Source organism: Podarcis melisellensis (genome assembly GCF_964234715.1).
Source record: "Podarcis melisellensis genome assembly, chromosome: 2".
NCBI classification, from domain to species: domain Eukaryota; kingdom Metazoa; phylum Chordata; class Lepidosauria; order Squamata; family Lacertidae; genus Podarcis; species Podarcis melisellensis.
In genome coordinates, this window is record NC_138529.1 from 111,602,615 (window position 1) to 111,621,598 (window position 18,984).

At 43.8% G+C, this 18,984-nt stretch overlaps 2 protein-coding genes across 2 annotated transcripts in view; both read right to left on the reverse strand.

Moving 5' to 3' along the window:
• Window positions 1–1,273: 1,273 nt before the first annotated feature.
• LOC309364849 (E3 ubiquitin-protein ligase TRIM7-like) lies at window positions 1,274–13,571 on the reverse strand. The gene is made up of 7 exons (XM_081902800.1): window positions 12,872–13,571; window positions 7,382–7,477; window positions 6,852–7,082; window positions 5,217–5,239; window positions 4,312–4,433; window positions 3,333–3,365; window positions 1,274–2,198 (listed from the first exon to the last, which is right to left on the reverse strand). Exons 1-7 carry the CDS (start codon window positions 13,298–13,300, stop codon window positions 1,690–1,692), a joined length of 1,443 nt encoding a protein of 480 aa, XP_081758926.1. The 5' UTR covers window positions 13,301–13,571; the 3' UTR covers window positions 1,274–1,689.
• Window positions 1,274–18,984, reverse strand: part of LOC309363219 (uncharacterized protein) — a 37,110-nt gene continuing 19,399 nt past the window's right edge. Inside the window, 1 exon segment of the mRNA XM_081899325.1 lies at window positions 1,274–1,429. The gene's annotated coding sequence lies outside the window, so the exon portion shown is untranslated.

Here is an 18,984-nt window from a genome sequence, read left to right on the forward strand (position 1 = left end):
ATACTTTTCTGAACACTCTCCCCCCTCCCATATCTTCTCAAAAACTTCCCCAATCAGCTGGCAAATGTTCAACTTATTCCCTTATATGGCACATCTATATTGCTTGCTAAACACATTTTATTGCTTGCTAAACATTCCTGTCTTTCTGCTAGCTAAGCACTCCCCCCCTCCCCTCTTGCTTGTACGTGTCTTTTCTCATCTTTGCATTAGTAAGCATAAGGCAGGAAAAGGGGCCTCTTTAGCAGGCCTGGTTAAATCTGCAGACAGCAGCTATAATGTTCTTGCAAGCTAACAAGGCAGGAAATGGACTTTTGACCTGCCAGCCAAATTTAGCAAACAGTCACTGGCGGTGTGCTAACTGTCTGGCCAAAATTTGCAGAAGTAAGATTAGCACAGGATTAGCACAGGAATTTACTGCAGATAGTATTTGAGAGCAACCTTTCTTAGGTACAGAGTACAAAGCACAGAAAATATTGAGAGAAACCTTTCCCATCTCCCTTTACTAGCGCATGAAACATATCCCCAAATTCTTTTAGGCCCGTTATACAAAAGGATAAGAGGAGGAGATCTCTAAAAATACAGGTAAGTATCTGACTCTTCATTATAAACCACCTTGGTGAAAATGATTTTATACATGGGAATTTACCACACACATATACCCCAAAATTCTCAACATTGCCAATGTTTTCTCCTCAGAATTTCTGATAGAGGCTTTTCACTGTCAGAGGGGATTTTGTTACATCAAGGCCAAAAACCTGCACAGGGGTTACGTCTCTGGGGTCAGCATGCAAAGGCAATATAGTGTAAGTCAGGAAGACCCCCAAAACGCCCCCCAAGCAACCATCCCACTTGCTTGAAGCCAGAGATCTTGAACTTTCTAGAGGTCAGTAAACAAGGTGGACAAGGTGGACTTAGAATCTCTTTCCACCATTGCCAAAGGCCCCCCCCCCATGCTTTCTGCGCCGTGGAGACTCTTGTGAGATCTCACACAGTCCCTTCCAACAGTTTTTCCTGGTCTCTCACCCTCTTTCCATTTATTAATTTGTGTTTTGACAAAGGGCTCCAGGCTGAGATCAGGCTGAGTAAGTTGCACATGAATTTTGGGCCAACTACTCAACTAGCAAACAGGTCTCTTGGGATACGGAGATTTTGCTGAATAGGCTTCCCTGAGTAGCAGCAAATAAAGGGGATTTTGGAACTTCCATCTCCCTGGGCAGTGGAGACCTTGGGGGAGGAAAAGGGAATCTGAGAGCAGGATTGAGGCTGAGGAAGGTTTTAAGTGATGCCTGTACATAATTCTGACTTTATTCAGAAAAGATGATGGTATTATCTCTAGAAATCTTGTCAGAGTTGGAAGCTGGAGAGAGAACTTCACTGAAACAGGAATGTGATTAGGGTTGCTGTTGTTTCCTAAATTATTTTCTTGCACCTCGTGCATCGACAGAAGTAGCTGATTCCCAAGGGAGAGAGAACAGACAGGTTTGGGGACTGGCAGGGGACCAAATCAATCAGTGTCATTTACAAAACTGGCCCAAGAAAGGAGAGTTGCATCATGACTGACACAAGGGATGGCCAATCACAGTTCTGCAAATAAGGTTTCTCCTTAAGTGCCTGTCAGCTCAGTCCTGAAGAGGAGACTGAATATGTCATAATGGCCATGAATATACACTTGTCCGTCTGCACCTTCAGTCAAGAGAGTATCAGGTTCCCTTTCTCCCTCACGAAAAACAAGGGCTGGAGGGTCTCTCCTGAGAAGGGGGCTGCCGAGAATGACTGGAGAAGGGCTGCTGTATCAGCATCGTAAAAGGACACCCGTCCCCCTTCACAGTTCAGGGCCACTCGGATCCTCTTGGGCTCCTCACTTGGAAAAGGGGCCTTAAGGGGGGAGCAGAACTTGTACCCACCGCCCCACTTCCCCAAACACCAAATCCCTTCCCTAGTATCATAATAGAAACCTCCCTTCCTCTTCACGGAATTTCTGGCAACCCCCACCTGCCATTCTTCCTCTCTTCCCACAGTGACCTCCCAGAAATGTCGGCCTGACGTGAAACCCTCACATCCCAGCACATAGGTATATCTGTCAAATCTCTCAGGGTTGTCTGGCAGGTCTTGACTCACTTCTCCCCTTCGCACAGTCTTTCGATCCTCAGACAGGATGAGGCGTGGATGTGCTGTGTCTGGATCCAAAGTTACGTTTTCTGTGGGGGCAGATGAGGAAAGAGAAGATAAACAACGTCAACTGGGAAGCTGACTTTTCTTTAGGTACATGACAGAAATAGCATCCCCTCTGAAATGAACAGGGACTCCGTGGCTCTACATTTGAGACAGGGATGTTCATCAAGTTCTTAATAATGATTCTTGAAACATTTGCAGTTCTTTCCTTACCCCTACAGTTATGATTCGTGGGTTTCCACTTAATTTTATTTTGATTTCAAATGTGATTTTGAACTGTATTTTAACCAATCATTTGATTTATGCATTTTCCTCACTGCTGTTATTTTTCAAATTATATTCCAGGATTCTTTTATACAAGTAAGAGTTTCCTTTATGCTGCCATCTGCTTCACCATTTCCGGCTCTTACAATTCCCTTTTTGTGGTGTCCAGGATCAGGCCGGACTGGACTTTGTCTTCCCATCGAGCCTTTCCCCCCAGTCTGTGCTGTAATTCTGTTCTGCTCTTTTAAGTTTACTCAGGTTTCTCTTGTTTTAGCAGAGAAGTCATGTCTCCCCTCCAATACAGAAGCTGAGGGAAGACCCCCATCTTGCAGGGAAGCCGGACCCTTGGAGTTCACACTCAGGCAGCCCCCAGCTCCCTCCACTGACACCAGAACCCATTCACCCTCTAGCCCCCAAAGGTTGTTGCAGCCATTTTCTGAGCTATTTGTGTTCATGCATCTCCCACTCTTACACCTTTCTCTTACATAAAAGGGGTGGGGATCCTGTATGGCTCAAAGGGATATTTCCCCCTCATGTGCCAGAAACCTATGGCTTCACACGACCCCTGTGTCTTTTTGAGATTCGGCACAGAAAAGCTAGCCATCCTGGGCTGGGGGCTTCCTAAGAGTCTGCAGGATCAGGCCAAGAGCCCCTCTAGCCCAGCATGCTGCTCTCACGGAACAGATGCCTCTGGGAAATAAGAGGAAATAAGGCATGGAAGGAAGGGCTGCAGTGGCCTGGTCTTTTGAGAAGTGGATCCCATCTCTCCTGAATTTGTGCCCGGGGAAATGGCTGGGAAAACCCAGCCAGATGGGCAGGGTATAAATTATTATTATTATTATTATTATTATTATTATTATTATTATTATTATTACTACTACTACTATTAAATGTACCTTTTCGCAGCTGAAGTCCATATTCCACAGTGTCTGGAAGAGAAAAGGGAACAGAGATTTAGCATCACACCTTCATTCAGATAACAAAGCTTGCAAGAACAATATGAGTTCCTGAGATAGTAGCCAGGTATTGTGGACTACAAGTCCCATTATCCCTAACCACTGGACACGCCAGCTGGAGATTGTGTGAGTTGCAGTTAAAACTATCTGAAACTCACCATACTGGCTATCCCTGCATAACCAGGGCAGGGGTGATGTAAAGGTTCACGGCTGCCCAAATCTTGGGAGGAGGAGCAGGACCCCCAGAAGATCTCCCCATCAGCAAAAAGGTCCAGACATCCGCGTTCCATGATGGGAGGCCTCAACCCCAGTCCCCTCTGCTCCTGGCTGGCTCCTGGACAGCCCCTCCCTCCTCCTGCCTTCCTTACATCAATCTCAGGACTAAAGGAACAGGAGAAATGCCTGAAAATCTATAGGTGAGGCTACTTGAGAAACGGTTGACATGTGTGAAAGCACCCAAAGCCTGGCTGAGAGATGTGAAGAGGTCAAGTACAACTTTTTACAAGTACTTTACAAGTACAACTCGCAACTTAAGGAAGGGTTACATTCCTGGGGATTGTGCATAAAGGCAAATTGTGCAAAGTCAGAAAAACCCCAGAATCACGCCTGCCATCTGAGATCTCAAGACGGCCCCATGAGATTTCGCAGGAGCCTCTCAGAGCCCAATAAGCATGGCAGAGGTCTTAAAAGCAATTTGTGTGGTGGCTAAACCCTTCATGGCAAGAGCTTTTAAGCCCTTTACCCTGCTGACTGGAATCTGGGAGGCTCCCCCAGATGGGGCCGCACCCCATCTAGAAGTGTGGCTTCTAGATGTTGAAAGAGAATAAATAAACAAACCTATTTTCCTGGCTAATATTCCCTATGACCTGCAGCTTGTTGTGAACACTTCTAAACAATCGTTTCAGCCCTTCTTCATTACCTCTGAACTGCTTCATGACTCCCTCCAGGAAGGGATTCATATCACAGAAGTCCCAGATCCTCCACTTCAGGGCAGGAGGAAAAGCCACGGGAGGGTCCTCTAAGTTCTCCTTCTCCTGAGACCTGGGAGGAGAAGAACAAAGTCAAGCCACCATCTTTCCAATGCAAGGAGCTTTCTGACAAGGCAGGGGTCTCATCCTGATTATAAAGGCACCATGGAAATATCATGAAGACTTGGGAGCAGGGTTTTTCCAATGGCAAAAAGAAGCATCTAGCTGACGTGTGGATCTAGAAAGCATCTGAGAAGTTGAAGGAAAACCGAAAGACACCTGCTTCCAAAATATACTGAAGGAAATATATGAATATGAGATTGAAGGTAAAGAAGCTGATGTATACAAATTAACTTTTTGGAAGAAAAGTGAACAATAATGGGTCCTTTCGCAGAGATTTTAGGACTACATCAGTTTTAGTGAAGCATTTCAAGTGATTAATGGCAAAACAAAATAGATCTGGTATGTGCATTTCTGAAATATAAGGAAGTGCAGAATGCTTTAGAATGGCTTTTGCAATTAGCATTATAAATGTATTGTAAAGGTAAAGATATTTACAAGCACCTTTGTGATGTCCCCCTTTTTTGTATCAGTTGCAGAGTAAATGAATCCATCACAGAGATGGACCTTCAGAAATATGCAATGGGAACAGCTTCCTGTCTGTGTTTGTAGCTACAAACTACCACAAAAATGTGTCCCTACTTTTGTCTGTGATTTTGTGAAATGGACGGTGGAGTCCTAAGCTATCTCTGGAAGGAGGAACTGGAGAGTGAGTTTCTCACCTGTTAAACAAGAATGTTCCTAGCATCAGAATAAGGCAGGGGTTTTCTTAAAGCAGCAGATTTCCATCACTTACCTCTGTAAGAAGCTTTTGATATCCTGGAAAGAAGGAAAGAAAAAGATATCTGTGGAGCCATTTCTGCAGAGAGCCCTGCGGTCAGTTATAAATACTAAGCAGCTGAAGCAGAGAGAGTTTAGCCAAGCACAAAACAAAAGAACCCCAATAAAATACACAGTGCCACATAATTTTGGAATAACCATCAAATGGCAAAAGTCAGCCACTCCAGTGATGACGAATAAATGGTCCCTTTCTTCTCTTTTGACCAAGACACCCAAACACCTGAGAGATTTAATCCCACCTCCCTGATCTGCCATTTTGCCCTGCAGCGCATGCTGGTTCCGTGTTCACCTGCGACCAGTCGGTTCACTGATTTGTACATCCCACACCTAATCATATCCTATGAACCACCCTGAGACCTGTCGGTATGAGGTGGTATACAAACTTATTTAAAATAATAATACAGTAATAATAATAATAATAATAATAATAATAGGTCACCTGCTCTCTGGCTGGACCCAAGACAGCATCTGAATGAAAAGGTGATGCAATGTCGATTTGTTTTTGTTTGTTATTATTTAGCTTTATTATGCTTACACACCAACAAAATACACAAAATGTTATTCGTTACAAAGTACAAAGTGCCAATTTGGAATGCCTGTGTTGGAGGCAGGAGGTTATCGGTTGTATTCAACTCGCTTTTACTCAGACACACTGAAATTAATGAACCTATGATAGTCATCCCCATTAATTTCAATCAGTCTACTCTGAGTAAAGGTTAATTGAATACAGAGCTCCATTCTGTGTGAGAATGTAGATATGATTGACTGCACTGAATTTCCACTGAAGCGCAATTAAAGTTACCGCCCTTTGATCTCCCATAGCCCTGACTGACGCAGAGGAAATTAACCTTGGAAAGTAAGACCAGAAGAGAAAGCGAAACTGTGGAAATGAAGGTGCTTTTAAGACTAGAATACATCAAGAAAAAGAAGAAATAGCTGGAAAATTAATATCTCACACAGGAAACTTACTGGACATAAACGCCTCTTTGCAAACATAAAGGTTAGTACGTGTGTAACAATGAATGAAGGTCAAGAAACCTGTGGCTGTCAAATCAGAGACTAAGATCAGAATGATGATAATTGGATTAATCAAGATTATGAAAGCAGTATGAAATAAAATCATTTGCATCCTGAAATCCAGAACCTGGGAAGTCATCCAAAAATGTTTTAATTTGGCTTATGAATTGGTTGTTGTTGTTGTTTAATTGGCCTGAGGTTTGATTTAGCAGGGCCCTACTTGCCAACCCTGGGGGCTCAGGGGTGACGATGTGAACAAAATATTGGGGGGGGGGGAAGCAGATAAGCCACGCCCCACATAATCAATCACAAGATGCAGTACAAACACTCCACTTCAAAAGAAATGTCCGTTAGGTTTTTTTGGGGGGGGGGCTGGCCTCCTCAAATATTTTATTGGGGCGTGCAAGGGACCTCAGCCCCTCAGAGTTGGCTCCTTTGCCAGGGCTGACACCTTTTTCCATCCATGTACTGCTTCCTTCTTTTACAACACTATTTTTATGTTTGGGATAACTAAGAAATGCCTGTAGTCTGAAGCAGCCCACTCACACCCTCTCACATCAAGACAAGGCCTGACCTGCAGGAGTTCACTGTCTGGTTCCTGAAGCTTCTCCTCCATCTCCCGGATGAGGCTGTCAAGAGAGGAGAGTTCCCTGGAGAGTCTGGCCAGCTGCTCCTCCCTTTGGGCTGCAATCTCCTTCTCCACTTCTGCCATCTGAGCCAGAATACTTTTCTCCTGTTCTTCCAGAAACTGGCGCAGTCGCCTGAACTCAGCCACCATCTTTCCCTTCTCTGCTTCCATTTGCTTCTGCAGCAGCAAAAACAGAAAAAGGAAGAGAACATATCAGGAATATAGTCTAATGTTGAGGATGAAGAGACCAGTTATCAGAATTCACTTGGAAGGGCAAGTCTGCCACTTTAGAGATATCACACCAGCAGGAAAAGAGTTTCATAAAAATCTACAAGCCCACTCCCTCCTTCAAATGGTCTTTCATGCCCTGTGGGTGATCAGACTGTTCAAAAAGAAATCTCTTTCTGTATTTCATTTTCCCGATTTTGATTTAAGACTACAGCACTTTTTCACTTCCAAGTAACAAGGATGCTTACAAGCAGGTCTTGACTTTCCTTTTCTCCATCTGCTTTAAACACCAGAATTTTCTTTCTCTCCTTCCTCACATTGTCTAGGCAGCTGCTGATCTGATCCTGAAAAGAAAAGAAAATTCCAAATGGGTTGCTTTTTCTCTATCTTTTCTCGGCATTTTAGTATACATAATATCAGGCAACTGAATCCTATGCTTGCTCCCTGCCCCACATTCCTGGCTCCTTCCGGAGGTCCCCCTTCATTCCTGCCACCTGCCTTGCCCCCACCTTCCAGTTCTAGGAGCTTTCAGGGAAAGCTTCTTCCAGAGGAGGAACTGTGGGGGACATACAAGGAAATTACTCCCTCGAAAAAAAAGAACTGTTTATTGAATAGTTTTCAGAGGTTTTAAGTTTCACAAGGCTGCACAAACGCTCCTGCTAGAGGGGGTGGGGACAATACATTATTTCAAGAGTATCTTGGCATCATTCCTGCATTGACAGAAGTACTGTTTTTGGGGGACAGGGGGCGGACGGGTGTGGAGGACTCCCTGGTCCTGAATGGGGTAACTGTGTCCCTGAAGGACCAGGTGCGCAGCCTGGGAGTCATTTTGGACTCACAGCTATCCATGGAGGCGCAAGTCAATTCTATGTCCAGGGCAGCTGTCTAACAGCTCCACCAGGTACGCAGGCTGAGACCCTATCTGCCTGCGGACTGTCTCGCCAGAGTGGTGCATGCTCTGGTTATCTCCCACTTGGACTACTGCAATGCGCTCTATGTGGAGCTACCTTTGAAGGTGACCTGGAAACTACAACTAATCCAGAATGCGGCAGCTAGACTGGTGACTGGGGGCAGCCACTGGGACCACATAACACCGGTCTTGAAAGACCTACATTGGCTCCCAGTACGTTTCCAAGCACAATTCTAAGTGTTGGTGTTGACCTTTAAAGCCCTAAATGGCCTCGGCCCAGTATACCTGAAGGAGCGTCTGTCATCCCTGTTGGTGTCACCTCAAATTGGGCATAGAAGGTTTTCAGCTCTCCCACCAAGGAAGCAGTACTTTCTACCACTGATGAATTTCTTGATTTATAACCAGTCAAATGTAGGACTACCTGCCACATTTGTCTAGTATCATGATTTCTCAGATGGTCCTCAATTTTTCCTCTGTACTCCGCTTTTGCTTTCCTGATACTCCTCTTTAAGTTCACTCTTTCTATACCATACAATACCTGGTCCCCAGTTCTAAAAGCAGAGTTTCTGGCCTTCAATAATCTCCTAACCTCTTCCGTCATCCAGGGCTTCCTATTCGGATACAACTTAACATACTTTTCCCTGGTGACATTTGCTGCGCAGAATCTAATATAATCCGTTGATGTAGAAGTTTCTAGATCTTGATGGTTGAACATATTCCAGTCAGTCTCCTGGAAACAGTCCTGCAGCTGCTGAGAGGCTCCCTCAGACCACACCGTAACCATCTGTGTTTGTATCTGGCCTTGTTTCCCGACGGGTGTGTATACTGCTGTCAGAAGCAGGGACACATGATCTGAACCACCGAGGTGCGCCAAGGTCTTGACCTCATATGTCCATCTAATGTTCGTATACACCTTGTCAAGAGTATTTTCTCCCCTTGTTACACACTTAATGTGCTGATGGGATTTTCGGAGTACAGCCCTCACATCTGTGTGATTGAAGTCCCCCGCAATAATGTGCACTGCCTCCGGGTATCTGCTCAATTTAGCATTGATGTTTTCATGCATACTACTCATGGCCCTGCATGCATTTGCAGTTAACACCATTGTTGTAAATTCCCGGTGAAGATAGAAAGGTCTGCATTTAATCGTCAGAAATTCCACATCCGGAGAACAGGAGGTATCCAACTTGACAGGGTCCGTACACCAGTTTTGATTTACAAACACACACACACACACACACACACCTTGCCAGAATCCTGTGTCCTGTCCCACATTGTAAAACCTTGTAATTCAACAGCTGTGTCCAGAATAGCTTACATTACACTTATACCGAAAACAGAGACTGAAAAGACACAGCTCAAGAATTACCGCCACATATTGTTACTTAATGTGGATTACAAAATTTTTGCAGATATTTTGGCTAAAAGATTAAAAAAGGTGTTAGTAGAAGAAATTCATAAAGACCAAGCGGGCTTTCTCCCGGGCAGACATTTGTCTGACAACATGAGGAATATAATTAATATTCTAGAAAAAGTACAAGTGAATATCAATACTAAGACAGTCTTGATATTTGTGGATGCAGAGAAAGCTTTTGACAACATTTCTTGGAGTTTTATGAAGAAGAATCTACAGGGGATGGGGGTAGGTCAAGGTTTTGAAAATGGTATAGGTGCAATTTATTCAGAACAAAAGGCAAAATTAATTGTGAACAATGTAGTGACAGAAGAATTTAAGATTGAGAAAGGGACACGACAAGGTTGCCCAATTTCTCCATTGCTCTTTATATCGGTCCTTGAGGTTTTGTTAAATATGATTAGAAGGGACCAAGAGGTTAAAGGTATACAAGTGGGAGCTAAACAGTACAAACTGAAAGCATTTGCTGATGACTTAGTCTTGACTTTACAGGAGCCAGAATCTAGTACCAAAAGTGTATTGGAACTGATTCAAGAATTCGGACAGGTAGCAGATGAAAACTAAGGATTTAGAAATATGAAAAAGGATTTAGAAATATGGACAAATTTGAAGTTATCATTGTTAGGCCGAATTGCTGTGATAAAAATGAATGTGTTGCCAAGGATGTTGTTTTTGTTTCAAACATTGCAAATTTTGGATAAGATGGATTGTTTCAAGAAGTGGCAGAAAGATATTTCCAGATTTGTTTGGCAGGGCAAGAAGCCTCGAATAAAATTTAAGATATTAACTGATGCCAAAGAAAGAGGTGGATTTGCCCTGCCAGACCTTAAACTTTATTATGAATCAGCTGCTTTTTGCTGGCTGAGAGAATGGCTGCTTCTTGAAAACACTGACATGTTGGATTTAGAAAGCCTCAATAATGCATTTGGCTGGCATGCATATTTGTGGTACGATAAGGTAAAAGCACATAAAGCGTTTAAAAATCATATTGTTAGAAAAGCATTGTTTGATGGATAAGAAAACCCCAAGATGGTTGTCACCAATGGAAGCGAAGGCACAGAAAAAACTCAGTATGGAGGTCAAATGGCCGAAATATTGGGAAATTCTGGAACAAGATGGAGACAAAATAAAACTGCAGAGCTTTGAAAAATTGAAAAACAAAGTGCGAGATTGGCTCCATTATTACCAAATAATGGAGGCATACAATTTGGACAAAAAAGTTGGTTTCCACGTGGAAAAATCAAAATTGGAAACAGAATTGTTAGATTCAAAAATTAAGAATTTGTCAAGAATGTATAACTTGCTGTTGAAATGGAACACTCAGGACGAAATGGTGAAATCAGCTATGATTAAATGGGCACAAGACATTGGACAGAACATAATGATGGCTGACTGGGAACAGTTATGGACCACAGGTATGAAATTCACGGTATATAATGCCCTAAGAGAAAATTTAATGAAAATGATTTATAGGTGGTACATGACACCAGTCAAGCTTGCAAAAATGTATCATTTGCCCGAAAACAAATGTTGGAAATGTAATGAGACTGAAGGTACATTCTTTCACCTTTGGTGGACATGCCCAAGGATTAAGACATTCTGGGAGATGATTTATAACGAAATGAAAAAGGTATTTAAATATACCTTCCTGAAGAAACCAGAGGCCTTTCTCCTGGGCATGGTCGGCCAATTGGTGCCAAAGAAGGACAGAACTATTTTTATGTATGCAACAACAGCAGCAAGAATACTCATCGCGAAGTATTGGAAGACACAAGATTTACCCACCCAGGAAGAATGGCAGATGAAGTTGATGGACCATATGGAACTGGCGGAAATGACTGGCAGAATCCGAGTCCAGGGAGAAGAGTCGGTGGAAGAAGACTGGAAAAAGTTTAAAGACTATTTACAGAGATACTGTAAAATCAATGAATGTTAGAAAAATGTTGGAATGAAGCTATAAGGTTTAGTAGAAATGTTGTAAGGAATTAAGTATAAATAGATTATTAGAGTATTGAAGGAAAAAATAAGGTTAGAATATGTTAAGATAATTATAGGATAGAAAACGAGGAAGATGGAAAGGAATTGCTGAAACAATTAACAGAAGTAGAATACAAAAAGGGAGGTGTGAGGAGGTCGTTGAAATAAGTGAATGAAAGATAAGATATTGAAATTGTTTGATGTGTTTTAAATTGTTTTTGTTTTGTTTTGTTAGTTTAATGTGTTAGTGTTATGTAGTGCTTTTGTATTGTTTATTTTTTTTTGTATTGTTTATTTTTTTTTGTAGTGTTTAAATTGTTGGAAAAGTAATGAATATATATATATATATTTTTTTAAAAAAGAAAAGCTGAATTTAACCATGTCTCTGTGAGTATCAGCACACAACAATCCCGGATGTCTTCCTCCACTCCTACACGAGTTTGTTTGCCAATGACCTCACATTAGCGTAAAAGGTACTTGGAAGAGGTTTGCATGTTGTTTTCTTATCTTCCTTATCTTTATTCTCTCTTTCATTTGACCTTGTCCTCTACAGCCTCTCTTCTCCTCCTCCTTCTACTCCAACCCTGGTGAATTATAATTTCTGGAATCTCGCACGCCCGAAGCTGCTCCCACACAGCACAGTTTCTACATCTGTATCTTCTGCTACTTCTGTCCGTATACAACAGCATTTTGTATCAGCTATAAATAATTGGTCCTAACAAACCCTGACTCCCCTCCAGGGAGCTCTCAGCCGCAGCGTCTGCACGCGCCGCCATCTTGGATAGGATTTCCAACTACCAGACATTCAGAAGACATCTGAAGGCAGCCCTGTTCAGGGAGGTTTTAAACGTGTGACATTTTAGTGTATTTTGGGCCTTTATGGAAGCTGCCCAGAGTGGCTGGGAAAACCCAGCCAGGTGGGCGGGGTACAAATAAATAATAATAATAATAATAATAATAATAATAATAATAATAATTGCATGGGTTTGGACTAGATGATCCTTGGGTCCCTTCCAACTCTAAGATTCTATGATCTTGCGGGCCTGGCTATTCCATCCCCCAAGCAAATCCAGAGCAGAGGCGTAGCATGGGCCAGCCTGGAGGGTGCCTGTCGTGAGCTGTTGGGTCCTTCGCGCAACGTCTTCCATCTGTAGGGCAGATAAGGACTAACAGGCCACGCATAGCTTTGGCAAGTCTCACAAAGCAGTGCTGGGCTCGCAGTGTGCTGTGAGACTTGCACCCCTCAAAGCAGGGCAGCATCGGCCACGTTGGTTGGCCAAGTTCCCCACTGCATGGCTGAGCAAGCAGCGCAGTGCCCCCCCTCTTAGCCCCAGTTACTGGGGGTCGCTCCACTGGCACAACTTGTCCCCATGGGGTGCGGCATGCCCCGGGCACCAGCAAGGAACTCTCCGCCACTGATCCAGAGTGTTTTCCTACCTTGTACTCCTGGGATGCCTCCTCTATAGGAACTGCCTCGTGGCTTTTGTGCTCCTTGGCTCTGTCACAAACCAGGCAGATGGGGGCTTCATCCTCCTTGCAGAACAGCTTCAGGGGCTCCTGGTGCTTCTCACAAACTCTCCCCTTTCCTTCTGCCTCCTTTTTTCCGCCCAGAAGGCTGAATTTCTTAGTTATTTCCACAACATTTGCCAGCTGCAGGTTTCGCCTGATGCTGCCTTGCTCCACTGTTTTCCTGCACTGAGGGCAGCAAACCTCTCCCTCGGATTTCCCCCAATACTGGGTCAGGCAGGATCGGCAGAAGTTGTGCCCGCACTCCGGGATGATCACTGGATCCTGGAAATACTCCAGGCAGATGGAGCAAGTGGCTTCCTCGCAGAGATCCACGACAGGACTCCCAGAAGCAGCCATGGCCACTGCCCCAGGGAGAGAGTGTTGATTTCGTTTTCTCTCCTTTCCGTCTGCAAATGTGCGTGTTTCCTTTCCAGGAAATTCAGACTCAAATGTGTCCAGATCTCTGCTGATATGGAGCTGTGGAGTTAGCTCGAGCAGAGAGCCTCTTCCATGTAGAGGACATTACCGTATTTTTTGCACCATAACACTCACTTTTTTCCTCCTAGAAAGTAAGGGGAAATGTCTGTGCGTGTTATGGAGGGAATGCCTACGGGTGGCATGCCTACGGATTTTTGTTCTCTAAAAACTACGTGCGTGTTATGGTCGGGTGCGTGTTATAGAGCGAAATATACGGTAATATCTTTATTTTAAAAGGAATGCTCTTGGCGGCTGCTCGTTTAAGGAACCATTTCCAGTGAGAGCTGGAGAGAAGTGAGTTTTTGTTTTCCCTAACGTCATGTGAGCCTCAGACTACTTTTAAAACCGATGAATGAATCCTAACTGCATCGTCCCCACAAACTGCTCCACTTCCAGCTCTTAGCCTCGATGTAAAGAGAAGCACCCAACTTTCCATCACGGTGCTTATTTTTAGTGAGTTTGGACAAAATCGCCAGCCTCACTGATAACACGCAGTCCTTGATCTAACACCATTGTTTCACACCCACCTTTAACTGATGAATGAGTGGGAAAGGACCTAAAGAGAGGCAAATGCTTTTAATATTTATGGGTAGAGACTGGGTCATTTTGAAAGGTCTGAGAAATAAGATTCTGATTGGCTGGGGGTTCTAGTCTATGGAAGGGGGGGGAATAAGTGAGAGTGGGGACAAAGCACATGGGTTTTCTAGTCAGAACAGATTTAGTTGACCCCATGATCCATCATATGAAAGAATGTTTAAAATCTGGGTAGATATAATATATGCATTTGCAGTACTGAATCTGGGAGCAAGCCGTTGTGTCGAATGACAGCCTTTACACTGTCTTGGCAGTGAATCTTTCCTCCTGAGCAACCAATAAATGAAACCTAGGTGTCTGATCATAGGGATTTCTACCTTGAGCTTCCTTACCTGGCGAAGCGTCCTGCAGGCCAGAGTGTGGGCTTTCTAGGCAGGGTGGCCTTGAAGCTCTGCCACATCCCTTTTTGGGGGAAGTTTGGCTTTGTCCCCCAAGAGCATTTCTCAGCAAAAGCTTATCTGGCAGCAAAGAACTGGCTCGGTTATTGTCTCAAGGGCTGTTTGCACACACGCGTGTTCATCGCATGCTTCCTCAGTGCTCAATGCCTGGCAGCTTAACACGCAACCTGACTCCACAGGGAAGCATGGAGTCAGGGGTGGTGTGCATGTGGCTCTTGTGGCGACTGATTCATCACAAGCCTCCATGAGACGCTGCCGTCGTCCAGTGAGGGACAGACCTCTGTGAAGCAGCTTGAAGTACCTGGATTTCCTTTAAGGCTGTGGCTCTAAGCATATTTATTTGGGAACAAGTTCCATTGCGGGAAGGGGACAGAGAAAAGGGACAGCCCACGCCAATGTCTTTGGAGGGTGGGGCAAATAGTCTCAAGATCTTAATGCTCCCACTTGAATTACTTGTGAGTTGGGCAGGTGAGCTTTTAACCAAAGCTGGCAATCTGTTGAAAGTGCTGTGTGTGTGTGTGTGTGTGTGTGTGTGAGAGAGAGAGAGAGAGAGAGAGAGAGAGAGAGAGAGAGTGCTGCATTGATGTGCCGTTGGGTCACTAGACATGGGAACTACAATGTCTACTGAACATGCATGAGATGAGAATGAATTCACAGTAGGTTCCTGTGGAATGCCCTCCCATCAGATATCAGATAAACAACTTGCCCTACAATCCCTAACAAAAATGCTTCTTTTTTTTTACAAATGTCATTTAAAACATTTTTTCCAATTCATTATATATCATTTCCTAATTTTTTTTAGCTTCTCTACATTCCCACCACATGTGATAAAAAGTCCATTAATGAGTTATTTGAAATTCGACAGATCACTCTCCTTCCCAGGCCAAGAGGGAAAATGGCAAACACAGGATATTTATTGAGTCAGTGTGATTTTTGCAGTTGCTGTTGAAATTGCAAAACAATGAAGCACAGGACAGAGCAATGGAGAACTTCTGAAACAACAATGGGATATTAGCACCGCCCAAGGCGGAAAAGATAGAGCGAATGTGTGGTCCCTGGAGCTGACTCCCCGGAGCGCAGGGGCAAAAATAGCAAAAATAAGATCGGGCGGGCGGGCGGTGGGAAGGCGGAAGCTGCTGCTTTCCTGCATTCTGCCTCAGGGTCTTACTGCCCACCCGCTTCTGTTGCTGCGTTTGCTCAAACTCAACAAAGAGCAGGGAATCCCCTGCCCTCCTGGCAAGCAGAGGGTTAAGGAAAGGATCGAGTCCTTCCTTCTAATTCTTTCCTAGTCACACTGCGTGCAGGCTCCAGCCCACCACCTCCTCCTCTCCGTGCTCTAGGGACTCGCAGGCAGCCGAAAAACATGCAGGTGGGAGAGAGAGAGGGCTGGCTTGGGGGGGGACTTTTGCCTTCCTTTCCTCCCCCCCACCCCGTTAAACTCCTCCCCTGCATTCTTAGCCAGCTGCTTCTCCGCACACCCCTCTTGTGCTTCTTGTCCCTTCTGTGTTTTTCCTTCCCTCCCCATTTAAAACGTGGTGACAAAGCACGGATCCACATGGATCCTCAGGATTTTTGCATTGGGTCACCCCAAATTCACCATCAGATCACATTACATGTCCATGGCTACAGTCTGTACCAAAAAAATCACGCACCCACTGTTGCCTGGGGCTGCAATGGTGCAAATACGTGGTTACAAAGCATGGATCCACAGGATCTTTGCACTGGGTCACCCCAAATTCACCATCAGATCACATAGCATGTCCATGGATACAGCCTGCACCAAAAAAATCATGCACCCACTGTGGCCTGGGGCCACAATGGTGCAAAAACGTGGTTACAAAGCACGGATCCACATGGATCCTCAGGATCTTTGCATTGGGTCACCCCAAATTCACCATCAGATCACATAGCATGTCCATGGCTACATCTTGCACCAAAAAAATCACGCACCCACTGTTGCCTAGGGTCACAGTGGTGCAAAAACGTGGTTACAAAGCATGGATCCACATGGATCCTCAGGATTTTTGCATTGGGCTACTCCAAACTCACTGTCAGATATTAAAAATCTTTATAAAATAAAGAATTAAATACATACAGAATGTTAATTTTCAGTTTCGAAATATTAGTACTAGTTTAGTACTGTATTTCTATATTACTATAGTACTGTATTAGTTATTTTCAAATACTTAAATATTTTTAGGGTGTAAGACCCAATTAAAGCCCGTTATTTACATACAGTATTACAGTATTTACATACAGTATTAGGCATACTGTATTAACTTTATTAACTGTATTAAAGCATTAACTTTGAGATATTATTTTTATTTAATGAACCCTCAGCCTTATTCAAAGTAAGCTTAAATTAGCTATTTCACTTATTAATCAAAGTGCTATTACTGTGCGACAGCAATATTTTATGTTTTATTCTTTTAATGATAGTTTAGAATTTATTTAAATATCATTTCAGTCTTTTCAGAGCTATATATTCACTGCTCTGTAATAGTCTATAAGCATAATTGTTACTGTAAATTAAATTAGCTTTTTACGAAAATACCGTGCGTGTTTATGTTTTGTTTCTTTTTTCAAAGCCAAAAAGTGTTTCAGGCTTGTCGAGTTTCCCGGAGTGTGGAGTTATAGAGAGTCGAGTTTTCGGGGTTCTAATGTTGATCATATGACTCTAAAATACTTTAAAAAAACTTTAAAACTCACTAATTTTCATCTAAAATTTAGAAAACTTCCCGGGGCAGGACCCCGGTATGGCCCCCCCCCAATATTTTTTATAAGTCGGCGCCCCTGCTCTCGGGCTCGTCACCTGGAACAAGGGCCTTACAGGGAGAGCAGAACTTGTACACACCGCCCCACTTTCCCAAACCCCAGATCCCTTCTGTAGGATCAAAAGAGAAATCACCCTTCCTCTTCACAGACTTTCTGGCAACCCCCACCCTCCATTCTTCCTCTCTTCCCACAGTGACCGCCCAGAAAGGTCTGCCTGATGTGAAATCTTCACATCCCAGCACGTAGGTTTGTATGTCAAATCTCTCAGGTTTGTCTGGCAGGTATTGACACTGTTCTCCCTTTCCCACACTCTTTCGATCCGCAGACAGGATGAGCCAGGGATGTGCTGTGTCTGGATCCAAAGTTACGTTTTCTGTGGGGGCAGATGAGGAAAGAGAAATGAAACAACGTCAACTGGGAAGCTGACATTTCTTTAGACAGAAATGTAATTCCCTCTGAAATGAACAGGGACTTTGTTAACTGTATTCAGGACTAGGATGCTCCACAAGTTCTTAATAATACTTCTTGAAGCATCTGTGTGGTTTTGGGGGCGTTGTGCCATCAAAAGTCACCCTCCTATTTTCTGGCAACAAAAGCACTCCACACGCATTATGTGCCCAGAAACCTTACACAAACCATGTCAACTTTATTATGCCCATTTTTCAGACGGGAGGACTGAGGCTGAGAGTGGCCTCTTTACTCATCAAAGCAGGGACTCCCTGATTCACAGCTCAATCTTTTCCCTCACACGACACACTGTGCTTGAAATGCCAGGTAAATCTGGCAGCAGGCCACAGCAGAGAACACACCCGTCTCATGGCAAGCACCCAAGTTCAGTTATGTATTTAAAGGATGTTTTACCCCACCTTTCCAGGCAGTTTATAAAAAGAAAAAACACTGACACCCATAAAACTTTCTCTATGCTCTGCTGCTTATGAAAGCGACTAATCTCCCATGAACTTCTCTGTGTGAAATAGGAGAACACTTCAATCTCCCAGGACATTCTATACAAGATCTCAAAGTAGCTGTTCTATTACAAAGGAATTTCAGAAATAGACTGGAAAGAGAAGCTGCTGAATTGCAACTTATTACCAAACTTAAAACCATGGAGAGACCTGGTCTGAACAAAGACATTGGATTCTTATCTCATTATACATGACAAAGCCATTTTTCACCTTCTCACCCCTTGCTTTTTCCTGTAAGACCTATTGCAGTCGTTAAGAGTCGTCAACAGGCTCATCACAGCTATCTGCCAATCACCCATTCCCACCACCCTTCTGAGTAATACCCCTCCCCACCTTCTCACTATATAGAAGGGTCTGGTAACTTCTGTTTCAGTGTATCTGAAGAAGTGTGCATGCACATGAAAGCTCATACCTAGAACTAACTTAGTTGGTCTTTAAGGTGCTACTGGAAGGAATTTTTTTATTCTGTGTGAAATGACCTTCTTGGGGCTCTGAGAGTGAATCAGGAGGGGCTCTGATTTGAAGAGCAGATGTCTGGTCAAGTGGCTGAGATTGGACATATTGGGGAGAAAGTCATGGAAGCTCCCTGTCCCTAAGAAGGTTGCTGAATTTCTCTCATCCTGTTGCAACTAAACCATAAAAGCCTGACATCTGAGGCCTGGGCTGTGCAGCCCTCATTTCCCTGCCATTGACATCAGTATCTCTTCAACTTCTAGCCTTCAAAGGTTTTCATGGCCATTTTCTGAGCTATTTCTGCTCATACACCAGTTTGTCCCCCACTTTTGCTCCTTTAAACCTTACTCTTAACCAACTCTCTTAAATTGAGCATTAG

Coding starts and splice junctions, on each gene's coding strand:
- LOC309364849 (XM_081902800.1), bottom strand. CDS start 13,300: ATGGCTGCTTCTGGGAGTCCTGTCGTGGATCTCTGCGAGGAAGCCACT. Junction 4,434..5,216: donor ATCAAAAGCTTCTTACAGAG/GTAAGTGATGGA, acceptor TTCTCCTCCCAG/GTCTCAGGAGAAGGAGAACT. Junction 3,366..4,311: donor AGTCATGAAGCAGTTCAGAG/GTAATGAAGAAG, acceptor TTTCTCTTCCAG/ACACTGTGGAATATGGACTT.